A 13,668-nucleotide genomic window follows, 5' to 3' on the forward strand; every position below is an offset into this window, starting at 1 on the left:
TTTAATACACGGGTCCAAAATGACCCGCTAACACTTCAGATGGCAGCAGAAAGCTAACACCAGAGGAAGGTTAAGCCTTGAGAGGGCTTGAATCATTGGTATCCCTTACTTCCTCAGACAGAACTGGTTTATATCACAGAGCTTAACAATGACTATTCAGCTCTAGGATATAGTCTAGCAAATACTGTACAAATTTGACTTTGTGTGTTTAGACAGAACACAAAGCAAGTGTTTCATCTTGCGTTATTCTCACGGGTTATTTGCTCCAAACGGCCACCGACCAATTTTTCTGGAGCTAGCTCTAAATTAAAAAATAGGTACAGTACGTGTGTGTGTCTCTTATTTTAATCCTCTCAGCTTTGTACATGTATGAAGTACACTTATTTGTCTCTGGAATAGGTGTACATTTTATTTTGCTCCAGATGAAACATTTTCAAATCGCATGTATGCGTCTTCGCCTCAGTTTGCACCAACCCGGGCAATTTCGTACGGGCTTACACAGAAGCAAATGGGACACTTAGGATAGAAGTGTAATGTGATGATCATTCACATCCTCACATTGTTTTGTTTGCAATTACACCGCGTCTAAAATTTGCCTCATGTTCTGTCAGAACACACCTTGTTAATCAAGTTTTTTTTTAAACTCACTCTCCAGATATATGCACTTTTACAAACAAACTAGCAAACATTTCAAAAGTTTCATGGCCATTAACTACCTTGTTTGTGTTTATGGCTTTTAAGTGATGATAGGTGTAACTATGTCACATAATAATTAGGGCTGTCAAAATTAACATGATAATAACAAGTTAATGCATATTCTTTTTAACCGTACTTATTTCTTTGACACGCAAATAATGCACGCACGCTCTGTGATTTGGGCCTCGGGCCGTTCCGTAATTTGGAAATCAGGAAGCAATGCAGCAGTAACTGCAGGTTGAAGTGGTCTGTAACAATCTGGAAGGGTGTTCCGGCACCTTTGATTAATAAAGTAAATTAATCTAATTGGCAGTTGGACACATCAGCGTTTCCTGTTTGTTTAAAATAACGCCAAATATCCATTCCAGTGTTTCCCCTACTCAAAGTCAGCAGCGCACCGATGTGAGTGCATGCACAACACAAGTGTCTATGGTTAGTCCACATGTCTGTAATAATAGCAAAACAGTCACGCACCATCTGGTAAATTTAGCCTACCGGTTACAAACAGGCCCGTTAGTGAACTACACGGCAGAGTGCTGCAAAAGAATATAACGACAGTGGACTCTTTAAAAGTGAGTTTTCTTAAAGTGCAGCAAATAGAGACTTGGAAGTAGTGAGAAACTTTATTTACTTTAATTGTTAATTTTATACATTTAGAACAGATAAAACGTGCAATTAATTCGCTATTAATCGCACGTTAACTATGGATAATGATTGTAAATAAATATTTTAATCAATTGACAGCCCATATAATAATATATTTTACCAATCCAGATAATGTGGTCAGATTATGTTGAGATATCATGATGTTGCTTCACTAGTTAAACAAACTACTTGGCCCTTTTACCATCACTGGCTCAAAAGAATTCAGAACACTGTGCATCAGTAATGTAACTAACACTAATCAACTTATTCTGGCCACTCAATTTTACATATGATATTTATTTTCTAGACGATTGTTTTAATTGTTTATGCACGGTCAGATGGCCCGTGATGGACCGTTAAGACTGTGTCTGTAACCTCTATCGGACAACCTGAGATACAATCTCCCAATTGCAGAAGCTGTGCACTGGCTCGCTACAGAGCCTCAGCATGTTTTCTGCCTTGCTGTCAGTGGCTCAGTGCTGGCTAGCTGGAGTCTGGTCTCTTCTCGTCCCACCAACTGGGGCAATTATATAAGACTTTCAAGAGATGTTCATGCATGACAGAGCAATGCAAGACTCAACAGTGGCCTCTAACTCATGGTCTTCCCTAACTCCTTGTCGTTTCTACTGAATGTGTTTTTAACAATGTCACAGTTGTATAGGCCCATAGACACATGTGGAAGCTCACGTAACAAACAGTCATACAAGCTTAACAAACATAGACTCAACAAACATTGCTGATAGAATATAATGTCCTTCTATTTACAGTTTTGACTCTTCAGCACAGCTCTCTTAGACATACAGAATTACACAGAAAATAAATTAGCTCCTTACCCCAAGCTCTGTAACCAGGATGTCAGTAATGCTGCCCAAAACTGTCACACAGTCAAAAATATTCCAGGCATCTTTGAAATAATTCTGTGAACAGGACAAAAGAGAGAAATGAAAGAAGAGAAGACAGAGGAAAAAGAGGGAGAATGAGGTAGAAAAAAAAGCAAGGCGAGAGGGGGAATGAGGTAACACGTGAAGAGAGTGAGACAGTAAAATGTAGAAGGACATGGGTGTAGAAGGAAAAGAGAGGTCAAATATTGACAGAGAAATGGGTTTAAGGAGATGATGCATAGCCAGCCCACATTGAAATAACAAGGAAAATTATATGGTAGAAGTAGGAGAAGGATTAAAGTAATATTAAAATGAAAAAGATGCACAAAGAGAGGTAAAGAGTGAGAGAATGAGAAAAAAGAAATTTAGTCAGAAAGAGAAAAAGAAGGCATGTCAGTGTCAGACAGGAACAAGAAAATAAATCAGATAAGACCAATGGACACGCAGTGATGGATGGATGCCAGTAGACAAGCTAGGAACAATTTGTACTGCATCAGAACACCAGCCATCAAACATCACATACTGTAATATGCCTGTACAGAACATCATAAACCAAACCATACCAAATTCCTTCTACTTTACAAGAAGGTTAGATAAAAAAAAGTCTCACGTCCCTCTCCAATGTGTTTTCAATCCATATACATTTATCCAAAGTTATAGATAATTAAAGCTTTTAAAGTGTTTGCTTTAAAGGTGTAAAGACTCAAAGAGAAAGAACAACAGTGATGAACAAACACTGATAAGCGAGGTCTGCTTATTTTGCTCTCCTACATATTGCCTGCAGCCAAACTGTGCATTAGACAACTGGAGGGACATGGAGAGAGCAACGAAGGCGGCTATTAAAATAAACCACCTTGACAACTACACTACCCCCTCCCCCCCCCCCACCCCCCCGCACACACCCCTCTGAGGCCCGGTGTTATTTGTGTATGACTGTACATGCTCTGTGTGTTTAATTGCACTTTTCCAGATTCAAATCCTATCCTGCTTAATTTCCACCCTCTATGTAATCTTTGCTTCTTTTTTTTACTGCCCACTCTTGCTCTTCTAATTACTGTATTACCGTTCCCTCTCTGTCCTGTGTGTCCTCCCAACATTCATTCCTAAACTATCTCTTCTATCCATTTTTTCCGCATCCACCTCCCTCCCTCCCTTTCCTCTGCAGCTCCGATGACTGCACACTTTACCGCTGACTTCTGGCAGTTTCCTATCTTTTTGCATCTTTGCTTTTTTTTACCTTGAATAGCTAATTATTTCCCTACAGTTTCTCCTTAAACATGTAAACAGTATTGAACGGCAGACAATGTGTCCTAATCTAACTAAAAAATAAACAAGGCAGCCTTCACAACATGAAACAGCGTCATTTCATTTGCTAAATCCAATGTTTTCTACATCTTGTAGCCCATTGTTTTGGTTAGCAGGCTTGCAGGCATATTGAGCCTTACTGTTCTCACCATAGATTGCTTTTATTAGCTTTATTACCCAAAAACACAACATAGAAGAGTTTCCCTGAGCTATAAGTCTAGAGGGAAATTCAATCAGGGTAAAGTGAATTTTAGGGGTTGCTGTCATCAGTTGTCATTGGCCAACCACTCATTTTTTCCTAAATAAAGTAATATAGACACAGTGACAGATTTTTAGCCCTTTCTACAAAGATACAGTAAAGCAGTATATCTTCAACACACACATTCACACACACATATATACACTCACCAGTACTCCAAAGGCGATGATCTTGAGTACACACTCCATGGAGAAGAGGGAGGTAAACACTATGTTCAGGTTGACTAACACAGCTTCATAGGTATCAGAAGCTCCGTCATACTATAAACACACACAGACAGCACACACATTCATACCAACAAACCAGTGTACAAATACACAAGGATGGATGGCCATACATACACACACAAAACACACACACAAACGCACACACAAACACATACGCACACACACACACATACACACACCGCCAGGGACAGAAAGGAGGGCGAGTATAAAGACATATAAACGGACACACAGTTGAGCTCACCCAATTGAGAGTCAGACATATTCATTAAAAAGGCTTTTTATCACAGGAAATAGTGTACAGAGGAACATCTGAGTAAGTCCAGCCTAGTGTTTATGTTTTGTGACCAAGGTGGAGACAGCAAGAGATAATGAGGTACAATGAGAGAGAGAGACGTTAACTTTAGAAACTCAATAGTAGGTACTGTTATTTTGTTGGTGTGTTTATGTTTATGTGCGCATTATTGTTTTTCTGTTTGTAGCATGTAGACGTTTACCTTCATCATCAGTACGATTGTGTTGAGCGCGATCATTGCCATGATAGTATACTCAAATGGCGGCGACACCACAAACTCCCACATTCGGTATTGAAAGCTCAGCTTGTTCTTAGGCATGTGGCGTGTCAGAGGTCTGGCGTTGATGGCAAAGTCTATACAGGCTCTCTGCAAAGCAAAGAAACAACATCTAGCATTTCATCCCGCCTACAATGGTTTCCTGTCTTTCTTCTTTCCCTCCATGTTCTTCTCTCCCTCTTCCTCCCTTCATGACCCCCTCCCAATACCCTTTTATCTCTTTCTTCCTTTACACTTTTTCCTCACCTCGTTCTTTTCTAAACTATAGTCCTCCATCATCTTGTCTCCTTGCTCTTGGAAGGTGATGATGATGAGAGCCACGAAGATGTTGACGAAGAAGAAGGGGAAGACCACGAAGTACACCACGTAAAAGATGGACATTTCCATCCGGTACCCCGGGCTCGGGCCCTGGTTCTCATAAGTCGCATCCACTGAATGCTTCAGCACCCTGCAGAGGAAGAGCAGAGAATGGTGGATGGTTAAAGGCTGTCAGAAAGCATGTTTGCCGCATGTGACTGTGTATGTTTAAGTACACTCACTGCGGCCACCCCTCTCCGGTAGACACAGTGAAGAGGGTGAGTAGGGCCCAAGCCACGTTGTCGTAGTGGAAATCGTACTTCTTCCACTCCCGCTTCTGCGCCTTCACTTCGTTATCACGTTCATACACCAGGTATTCGCCCCTGAAATACACATATCACATTGTCAGCACAATGCGTAAAGGGCAGAGTGAGCGTCCTAATTTATAAATGTTTCTGTTACAAAGTAGATACTGTAGTATTAGAAGAGAAAGAGACAATAGAAGTGTTTTAAAACCACTTGAGGCAAGCCTTATGCACTAAGGGCCTCAACTAAATATTTGGAAGGAGACCAGAACATTTCCACCGCTCAGGGTAAATACAGTTGGGTCTTTCCTGACCTGCAGTCGCGCTCAAACTCTTTGGATTCGTCAGTGCAGTAAAAGAAGCGGCCCTTGAAAAGCTGCACAGCCACCACAGCAAAGATGAACATGAAGAGTAAGTAGACAATCAGGATGTTGAGCACATTCTTCAGAGAGTTCACCACACAGTCAAACACAGCCTGAGGTTGAAGAAAGAGAACAACAGATAGATATTGGTTATTTTATGACAGAAACACACTGGGTTGTAATTATTTGCGTGTTTTAGTCTTTAATTGAGGCTTCAGATGGCAATAAAAGGTTAAGGGGCAAAATATGGTTTGTGCTGCTGTCCTGTAGTAAAAAAAATGAAATGTGAAAAATAATGAATGCCAATTAATGTCCCCCATGAGAAAAGTAATGGTAACTCTAATCCAAGGTCAAACATTTTCTATGTAAACATACCTTAAGTTTGGGAAGACGTTTAATAGTCTTCAGAGGTCGTAAGACTCTCAGTACCCTAAGAGACTTGATAGTGCTGATGTCTTTTCCTTTACTGCTCCCCCTGTACAGGTACACATGCACACCAAAGCACGCAAACACACACAAAGCACCCACGCACGCACAGGCACACGCACAAATAAAAAGAGTCAGCAGGTTCAGGTGAGTATGACAGGTTTAGTCCTCTGGATTCCCAAATGGCAGTGTGCAGCCATTTCTTGATGGTATTTCTGTCCGAGTTAACTCACAATGAGTAACTGCGTCTGGGTTAAATGCATAGCAACACATGCAGCGTTGCTATCATGTTACGCTTATTTCTAAGTGTGAGGTTAGCAACGTAGCTACATGCTAGAGTTAGGTGGTATTTTACAACTACAATTCATCATGCTATGGGAACAACTGGTGTCATTACTGTCTAAATGTTAACTAGTAGCTACACTTGTTTAACACTTTGCAATGTATTTCAATGCTTTACAAAGACGGCTAAAGCCTGGCCTTGCACATGCCCAGCTAATGGTAAAATATATTCATGCTGCATTGAAACCTTGCATTCACTGATGCAACATTTTTTTCTTTTAAGCAGCAGCTTAAGTGATGGAGAACTACAGTATTTTCTACAGAGAGACATTTACAGAGAGAGTTTGAGAGCCATTTGCAGCAGACTAGTGGAAGCTTTGTTAGAGGGGTAACTTACAGTGAAATGCCCTCCTGTCAACTTAATGACAGCTTACAAATGCTCCCCATTGTATAGTTAAACAAGGTAAAATCCACTCTTTAGACTTTGAACACTTGTCACAATTTGGTAGTGTCGCAATGTGTATAAAAAAAATGGAGCAAACAGCCAAACTCTCTCTTTTGATGACTCAACCAGTTCATTTCTATCAACTCCAAACTACAATTAGGATAAGCAGGTTTCACAGCATTGTTCAAACAGCATGGAATTTTGTCTTGTGGGCCGTTATGGCAAAGACAAAGATATTTTTTGCGAGCATTTCTGGATGAGTTCTTGAAATGCTGAGCCAAACCTCTTTCACTTAAGCACTTTGGGCTTTCTTGGTACACATGTTAGGAAAAACAACTTTGGTTTCAGTTGCACGAAACACACTGTAAGTACTTTAAGTAAGCCTGCCAGTTACCTGACTATGTATAATATACAATACAGGAGTTAACTGATGCTAAAAAAAAGAGCTACTTTGTAAGAAGAAAAAAAAAACAACCTGTTTACTTAGATAACTGGCTAACTAGCATAATGGAAAAGTTCCTTGTACTTTAACTCCCTGCCCATATTTTTCACACATCCGGCCTGTAAAGATCAGGGTAAAGAGATTAAGGTCAAAGGTCACTGACAGTGGTCCTTAGGAGAAAAGGCAGCTGTGTGTACAGCTGCTTGTGTCTTCCAGCTGTTACACCAGATGGTAGATCGCTGGTGGTTGTGTGATTGTAGATGCTGTGTGTTGTGTATGAGTGTGTATTGTAAATGTTTGTGTATGTGTGTGTGTGTGAGTGTGTGTGTGTGTGTGTGTGTGTGTGTGTGTATGTGTGCATGTACAGTATATAAACCACTGCTAGGTTCTGCATTGGATTTATGTTTTAAATTGTTTCTTTTGGGGCAGGTTCTCACACTGTCAGTGTGCATTTGCTTGGTCACATTTCCCCTGTCTTTGGTTAAAATTGTACTAATGGTATTTTTTTAAGTGGTATCTGTGTGATTCAGTTGAAAACCTGATGCAAGTTAACTTGAGATTTTGTTTGGTCAGAGTTGTTCCATGGTGAACAATGGAAAAAAAGGGAAGTCCAGACAAGTACAGAAGTCAACTGTGATGGATGAAAAGGATAGAGATGTGTGATCAGAAGAACAGGCCCTGAGAGTGCAGAAGGAGAAAATGAGGAGGAAAAAGACAGAGAACTTTACCCGCCGCCGCTGCTGCTGGTCCAAACGGAAAGATGATGGGTGAGAGACAGTGACACAAAAAGAGAGGGAGACAAAAAGACAAAGGGTGGGAGGAAGAAACAGAATGGGACACAGAAAAAGGAGGGATTTCAAGGGGAAAACATCCATATGAGAGACAGAAAGAAAGAAAGAAAGAAGAGAGAAAAAGAGAACACATTGCCTGCTTTTTATCCAAAAATGGGACTAGAACACAGCACCAAACTACTGCCTTCATCTCGGATTTTATTAGCAATGGGTTTACTTGCCAGATGCTGCTTCTGTGAGTGGCAATTACTAGTATTATTATTCAGCTGGAAAATACCACTGGATTAAAATTATTTTTTTAAATAAAATTTAATAAAATATTAAATAAATCTTCCAAATCTAGTTTATTTGAATTGAACTCCCAAATAAAATCTGTAGAGTAGCACTTCCTTTCAAAACCATTGATGAAACCTCATAAGTTATGCTACATTAGAGATTCACTATGCCTGGTGAAAAAGTATCTCAAAATGTCAAGGTATCCCTATAAGCTAACCAAACTAGGTCAGTTATCAGGCAAGTGTCTCTGCGTCGGGATCCGGTCCGAGCACAAAGCTCAGTCTGGCCGCAGAAATGTGCAGGACAGCAGAACAAGCGGTCCAAGACACCAGCAGCCCTCAGACCAGACTAATTGGATTAAAGGAGCGATAAACATCTCCATTGAGACTGCTGAGCCTTTCTGGAGTGCTGTTTGATTTCCACCAATTGAATTAAGGCACTATCTGGATGTGTATGAGTCTGACTGGTTCAGATCTCTCCATCAGCCATTAGTGTCGTTAACCCCTATCATAGTTAAATCAGACCTTATTGGTTCAACTTGCTTAATTGATTGTGTTGTGAGTTCATCTTTATGTTAACATACAGTATGCACCAGCCATCTATTTATTAGAACACAGTTAACATTTCTATATGAAGTCAAGACTTAGTCACAGAGAGTAAATACAGACCCTCATATAAATATGTAACAGAAAGAAGTTAGATGACACAGAGTTAAAGACAAAAGCACACAGATATATACACAAAAACAGAAACACAGGTTTATGAGTACCGCATGCACAGAGTCAGAGAGAAAGACTGGAGCAAAAGCCAGTCTCATAGAAGGAGCCCCAATACTAGTACCCTGGAGCACCTGCCAAGTTCATAGGTTTCTTAAAGGACACGCAATTTCTCATCTCCATGCTGGCCAACAATCACCACCATTGTACTATTGACAAATGAGTAGTAGTTGTCGACAATTGTTGACATTTCCTTTGTATTTTCTAAATAATGTTTTGTCCTCCTCAAGTACATGTTACTGTATGTAGCTGACATTTAGCCTCAGATAAAGACACATTCAAATCTTGATTCAAAGTGTGTACTTCATATTCCAACAGATAAGCTGCATTCCAAGATAACGTGAGACCATGTATAAACAGGACACACTATTGGTCCCTCAGAGTAAGAAAGGTGACATTTTTCATTGATGCTACAAAATCATCAATGGACAACTCACCCAGAGAAGTGGCATAGATACTTGTTCAACTATTGATCATTATTTTAGTTCATCATTGTGCAATGCAGCCATAGGACATGGTATAAATAAGAAGAAATCCAACCACAAAACAGTACTTTTGAAGACTTCCTTAACAAATACAGTGAATGCAGTGATTCACCAAATAATAAATATACATTTATAATTATGTAATGGTGGCTTTTTCCTTGAAGTTAATGGATACTGCTTGCCACAAACTACAGTGTAGTAGCACCATTGCTTGTTTCCCTAAATACCTAGTGGGCATTGATAATGGTGAATTTGAAGAATCGTAGTAACTCTGTAATGAGCTTGGTTAGAATGAGGTCAAAAGACACAATATCCCAACTTTTTGTGGGATCTTTTCTTACGCATATCCCTTGTTGACGTTAAATACCTATATTGTGTAAACATGTTTGAGGCCAGCAGGATGAGGAGGAAGGAGTAGAACATGTTGGATGTTAATATGAACAGTAAAAGAGGTAAAGGGATGGACAAAGAGCAAAAGAAGAAGGGGAGATAAGTGTAAGAAGGGACGGCCAGCTTTTGTTATAATGAACAACTTAAAGCTTTACTGCAGTTCAGCTTCCACAGATTCAAGGTGATTTTAAAGCTGAGTGACCAGGACCAAACTCCAGACTAATGAAAAAAATAAGGGGCAACAAAAGAGACAATGAAAGAGGATGTCAAGCTAAGGAAATGCAAAGTTTGAGGGGTTTAATTTGGTTTACACATGGTAAACATCCTAGCAGCCAATGTCTTAAAGACATCAGGAGTTGGGGCGGAACCAAGTATGGTTTATCAAATACATTAGGCAGCATGCATTCAATTATTTATGTCACTTAGCCATTTCCATTTTGATATAAAGTACATGAATATGGAGACCTTGTGTCTTTTTTATTCATTTCCAATGAAAGTTGACAATATAGTTGGAATAAAGAAAATAGTCGTATGGTCTCAAGTATCTCAAATTAAGGAAATCTGTGGTAATGTATCACCCCAGTGATTGGATTGCTGTTCACTATCTCCCAAGTCAGATCTATTAATCAAGAAACATATCTTCAGTACTGCTGTACTGTAGTTGTCCTTTAGCAAGTTTCACCTGTACAAACCTAATAGAGTCCATTACAACAGTCCAGCAAAAATGCTCTTTGTGTGAAGCCTATTTGTCTGCCTTTAGAAACTGAATTGTGAATTGTATTGAAATGCATTCGATCGCACAGGTTTACAAGTAATAGCATTAACAAGTAACTCAATGTATTATAAAGTTGCTGGGAAATGAAATGGCTGGAGCAATCCCCCCTACCATCCAAACCCATCAGCTTTAGCTACCCAACACAAGATGCCATACATTATGAATGGCAAAGGAGCAAGCACACAGATCTAACGTTCCCAGAAAGACTGGACTTACAGCCATGATAATTTACTGAAGCCATTAAAATAAAAATTTACTGTTTTTTTTCACTAATGTATTCATCTGAGGGAAATACAAAGGGTCACTTACTTGCGCAGTGAACATGGCAGGATCAACACAGCTGAAAGAGCAATATCAACAGGCCAGAGTATCTTGGTCTTCTTGTGATGATGCTTCTTGTGTCCACCACATCTACTATCATATCACCCCCACCTGTTCCCCACTCAGGTGTAACCCACACACAAGACCACAAAAACTGAACATTTGTGGGGCATGTATGCACAGACATTGTTTTTTTCTTAAAAAACAGGGATCAAGCAGATATATTTCTGCAGATGACCTTTGAGTATTCGTGGCAGAGGTTATTGCATTACCATTGTAAACTTATAAGGTCTTCAACCTGCAGCAATATCACATTAGATTTCACATTGACTGCAGCCTAGAAAATATTATCCCTATCAATACAAAAGCAGCACAGCAGCAAATCCTAAAAAATAAAATAAAAAATAAAATCACAGTTCATGCTTTGTACCCAGCACAATCCTGAAGGAAAAACTACGCCCTAAGTTTACCCAGTTACGCAAATGTAACTGAATGTTATCCAGTCATGCAGATTAAGTAGGGTTTAAAGTACCTGCATTTCCATGGAGATGGGTGAGGAGATTTTTGAGAGCCAGCCAAGCATAACCCGGCCAGGCTCTGCATGGGGCCTTTAACTCTAGAACGCCCTGGGCACTAAAGGGTTACGGGTGCAAAGGGTGGTCCTCACCTCTCACAGGGGGGAGAAGAGGGGGATAGGAAGGGGATGCTGCTTTTTTTTAACATGTTGGGGCGCAGGGAGGGGCTTAGAAATGGCAGGACTATAAGAGCAAAGTTGAATGAGAAAGACAGAAAGCAGAAGAAATGGCCAACTGTAAAGGAGTGGCTATTTGTAAGCATAGGTATAAAGAAAGTTTCATGAAAGAGAGGACAGTAGACAAGAGAATATAGAAATGCTGAGAGTGAGAGTGAATATTTGAGAGTGTATGAAAGAAAGAACGGAAGTCAGAGAAGGAAAGAGAGAGCCCAAATTGAGCCATGGATGAATAAAGAAGAACAGGGGAGGCTGTACTCCAAGGTGCCAGTGAGGCAGTAGATAGGCAGGAGAGGGGGAGCAAGGAGGGTTGGGGAGGAGAGCGGGTGGCAGGAGAGAAACTTACGTGAAGGCGAAGGCCACCAGAGCACCACTAACCACTATAAAGTCAAGGATGTTCCACAGGTCCCGGAAATAAGAGCCCTGGTGCAAGACCAGGCCCAGATCCACCATCTAAAGGAGAAACAAAGAACCTGATTATGATATGGGAACCCTTGGGTATGGATGTGCAATTTGGCCTTGGTGTGCATTGGGAAGTGTCTTATTCTAATTAATAGGCTCAATACGTTAGGAGGAAGTTGTTGATTGTTGATTCCAGACATTGCCTTACCTTTATCAGCATCTCAAATGTGAATACTCCTGTGAAGACATAGTCAAAATAGCGTAGGACCTGCAGAAAGAGAAAGAGGATGTGATTCGCTGCGGCATCATTCAGTGGAAAGGAGTGTCTGAGTGGATATGCACAGTATGATGATTTTCAAAATAAGTTTTCAAACCAATAATTTTACATTGGAGTGCATTATACTTTTATAAATGTTATCTTAACACATAACTGATAACTGATAAATATATATATATATATATATATATATATATATATATATATATATATATATATAATATTATCTGATATTGTTTTTATTAAGATGCTAATTTTAGAAATCAAAATTGAAATGAGATTATGTCTAACATCCAATCCATATCATATTGAGTACCTGCGGCAGACGTAGTCCTTTTCAAATTACATTGTAACTGTTTATTATACTTGCATTAACATGCTGTAGCCTACTTTATGCTGTTTCCCTCTGGGTAGGTTTGTAATACTTAAAAATCTGGGAAAAAGAATCTATTCCTTTTCATTTTCTACTGACAACCAACATAATGGTAGGAGATTTAAGTTTTTGATTTTCGTTTTGTGTGAAGCTTTATAGGATTAAATTATTTATTCCTTCATGCAGCTCCACAGATGTAGAAGGCTGGCATGACACTACAAAGAAAAAAACAACCAGCATGATAAGTAAAAACAAAAGCAATATGTATTGTATTCATATAATATTTCATGCAACAAAAGCATTAGTACATAAATGTACGTTGACTTTCTTACATTGTTGCGAGGGGATTCGGGCCAGACAGGGTCTTCAGCAGCCAGGGCCATACTGCTCATGGCAATGACCAGCAGGATAGTCATCTCAAAATAACTCAGGGTGCAGATGTAGTGACACGCCCGCCGAAACCTAGGAGCAGACAAAGACTTTTTGTTTTCTCTTGCATTAGTGCCATGAATACCGTTATATCTACTTTGTAAGCATAATTCATTTCCTCTGCATATGTATGTATGTGTTAGTGTGTGTGCACAAGTATTCCATCCATTTCACATCCACAAAAAAAAAACATTGCTGGGTGAACACCTTAAGAATGCATGCCTGTGTGTCAGCCTAAGTGGATTCATAGAGTGGAGGTGATTGAGGGTGCATGCGTTAGTAACTATCCCACTTACGGGTTGGTGGTGGACAGAATAAACATGGAGCTGTAGGGAGGCATGGGCCTGGGTCCTCCTTCCCTTCTCTTCTCATCATCGTCATCGTCGTCCTTGTCCTCCTTGGCTGGCAGAGGCTCTGTGTTGGCATTTTTATTGACTGGATCAAGGGTGAAAATGAAAGTTTGTTTGTTATGTAATAATAA

General features: G+C 39.8%; 1 protein-coding gene across 23 annotated transcripts in view; it reads right to left on the bottom strand.

Moving 5' to 3' along the window:
- Nucleotides 1-13,668, bottom strand: part of cacna1aa (calcium channel, voltage-dependent, P/Q type, alpha 1A subunit, a) — an 83,218-nt gene that overhangs the window by 26,672 nt on the left and 42,878 nt on the right. For 13 of the 23 annotated variants that reach the window (XM_034895194.1, XM_034895211.1, XM_034895210.1 and 10 more), the window contains 13 exons: nt 13,484-13,622; nt 13,091-13,220; nt 12,317-12,376; nt 12,053-12,159; nt 7,870-7,881; nt 5,922-6,021; nt 5,499-5,659; nt 5,122-5,262; nt 4,829-5,030; nt 4,508-4,672; nt 3,936-4,046; nt 2,175-2,258; nt 1,171-1,173 (listed from right to left, as the gene is read on the bottom strand). In XM_034895194.1, coding sequence (XP_034751085.1) covers nt 1,171-1,173; nt 2,175-2,258; nt 3,936-4,046; nt 4,508-4,672; nt 4,829-5,030; nt 5,122-5,262; nt 5,499-5,659; nt 5,922-6,021; nt 7,870-7,881; nt 12,053-12,159; nt 12,317-12,376; nt 13,091-13,220; nt 13,484-13,622 — 1,415 coding nt within the window. The remainder of the gene's footprint in view (nt 1-1,170; nt 1,174-2,174; nt 2,259-3,935; nt 4,047-4,507; nt 4,673-4,828; nt 5,031-5,121; nt 5,263-5,498; nt 5,660-5,921; nt 6,022-7,869; nt 7,882-12,052; nt 12,160-12,316; nt 12,377-13,090; nt 13,221-13,483; nt 13,623-13,668) is intronic. The other 10 variants (XM_034895218.1, XM_034895216.1, XM_034895206.1 and 7 more) reach the window with 3 other exon arrangements.

This window comes from Etheostoma cragini, chromosome 15, assembly GCF_013103735.1.
Source record: "Etheostoma cragini isolate CJK2018 chromosome 15, CSU_Ecrag_1.0, whole genome shotgun sequence".
NCBI lineage: Eukaryota > Metazoa > Chordata > Actinopteri > Perciformes > Percidae > Etheostoma > Etheostoma cragini.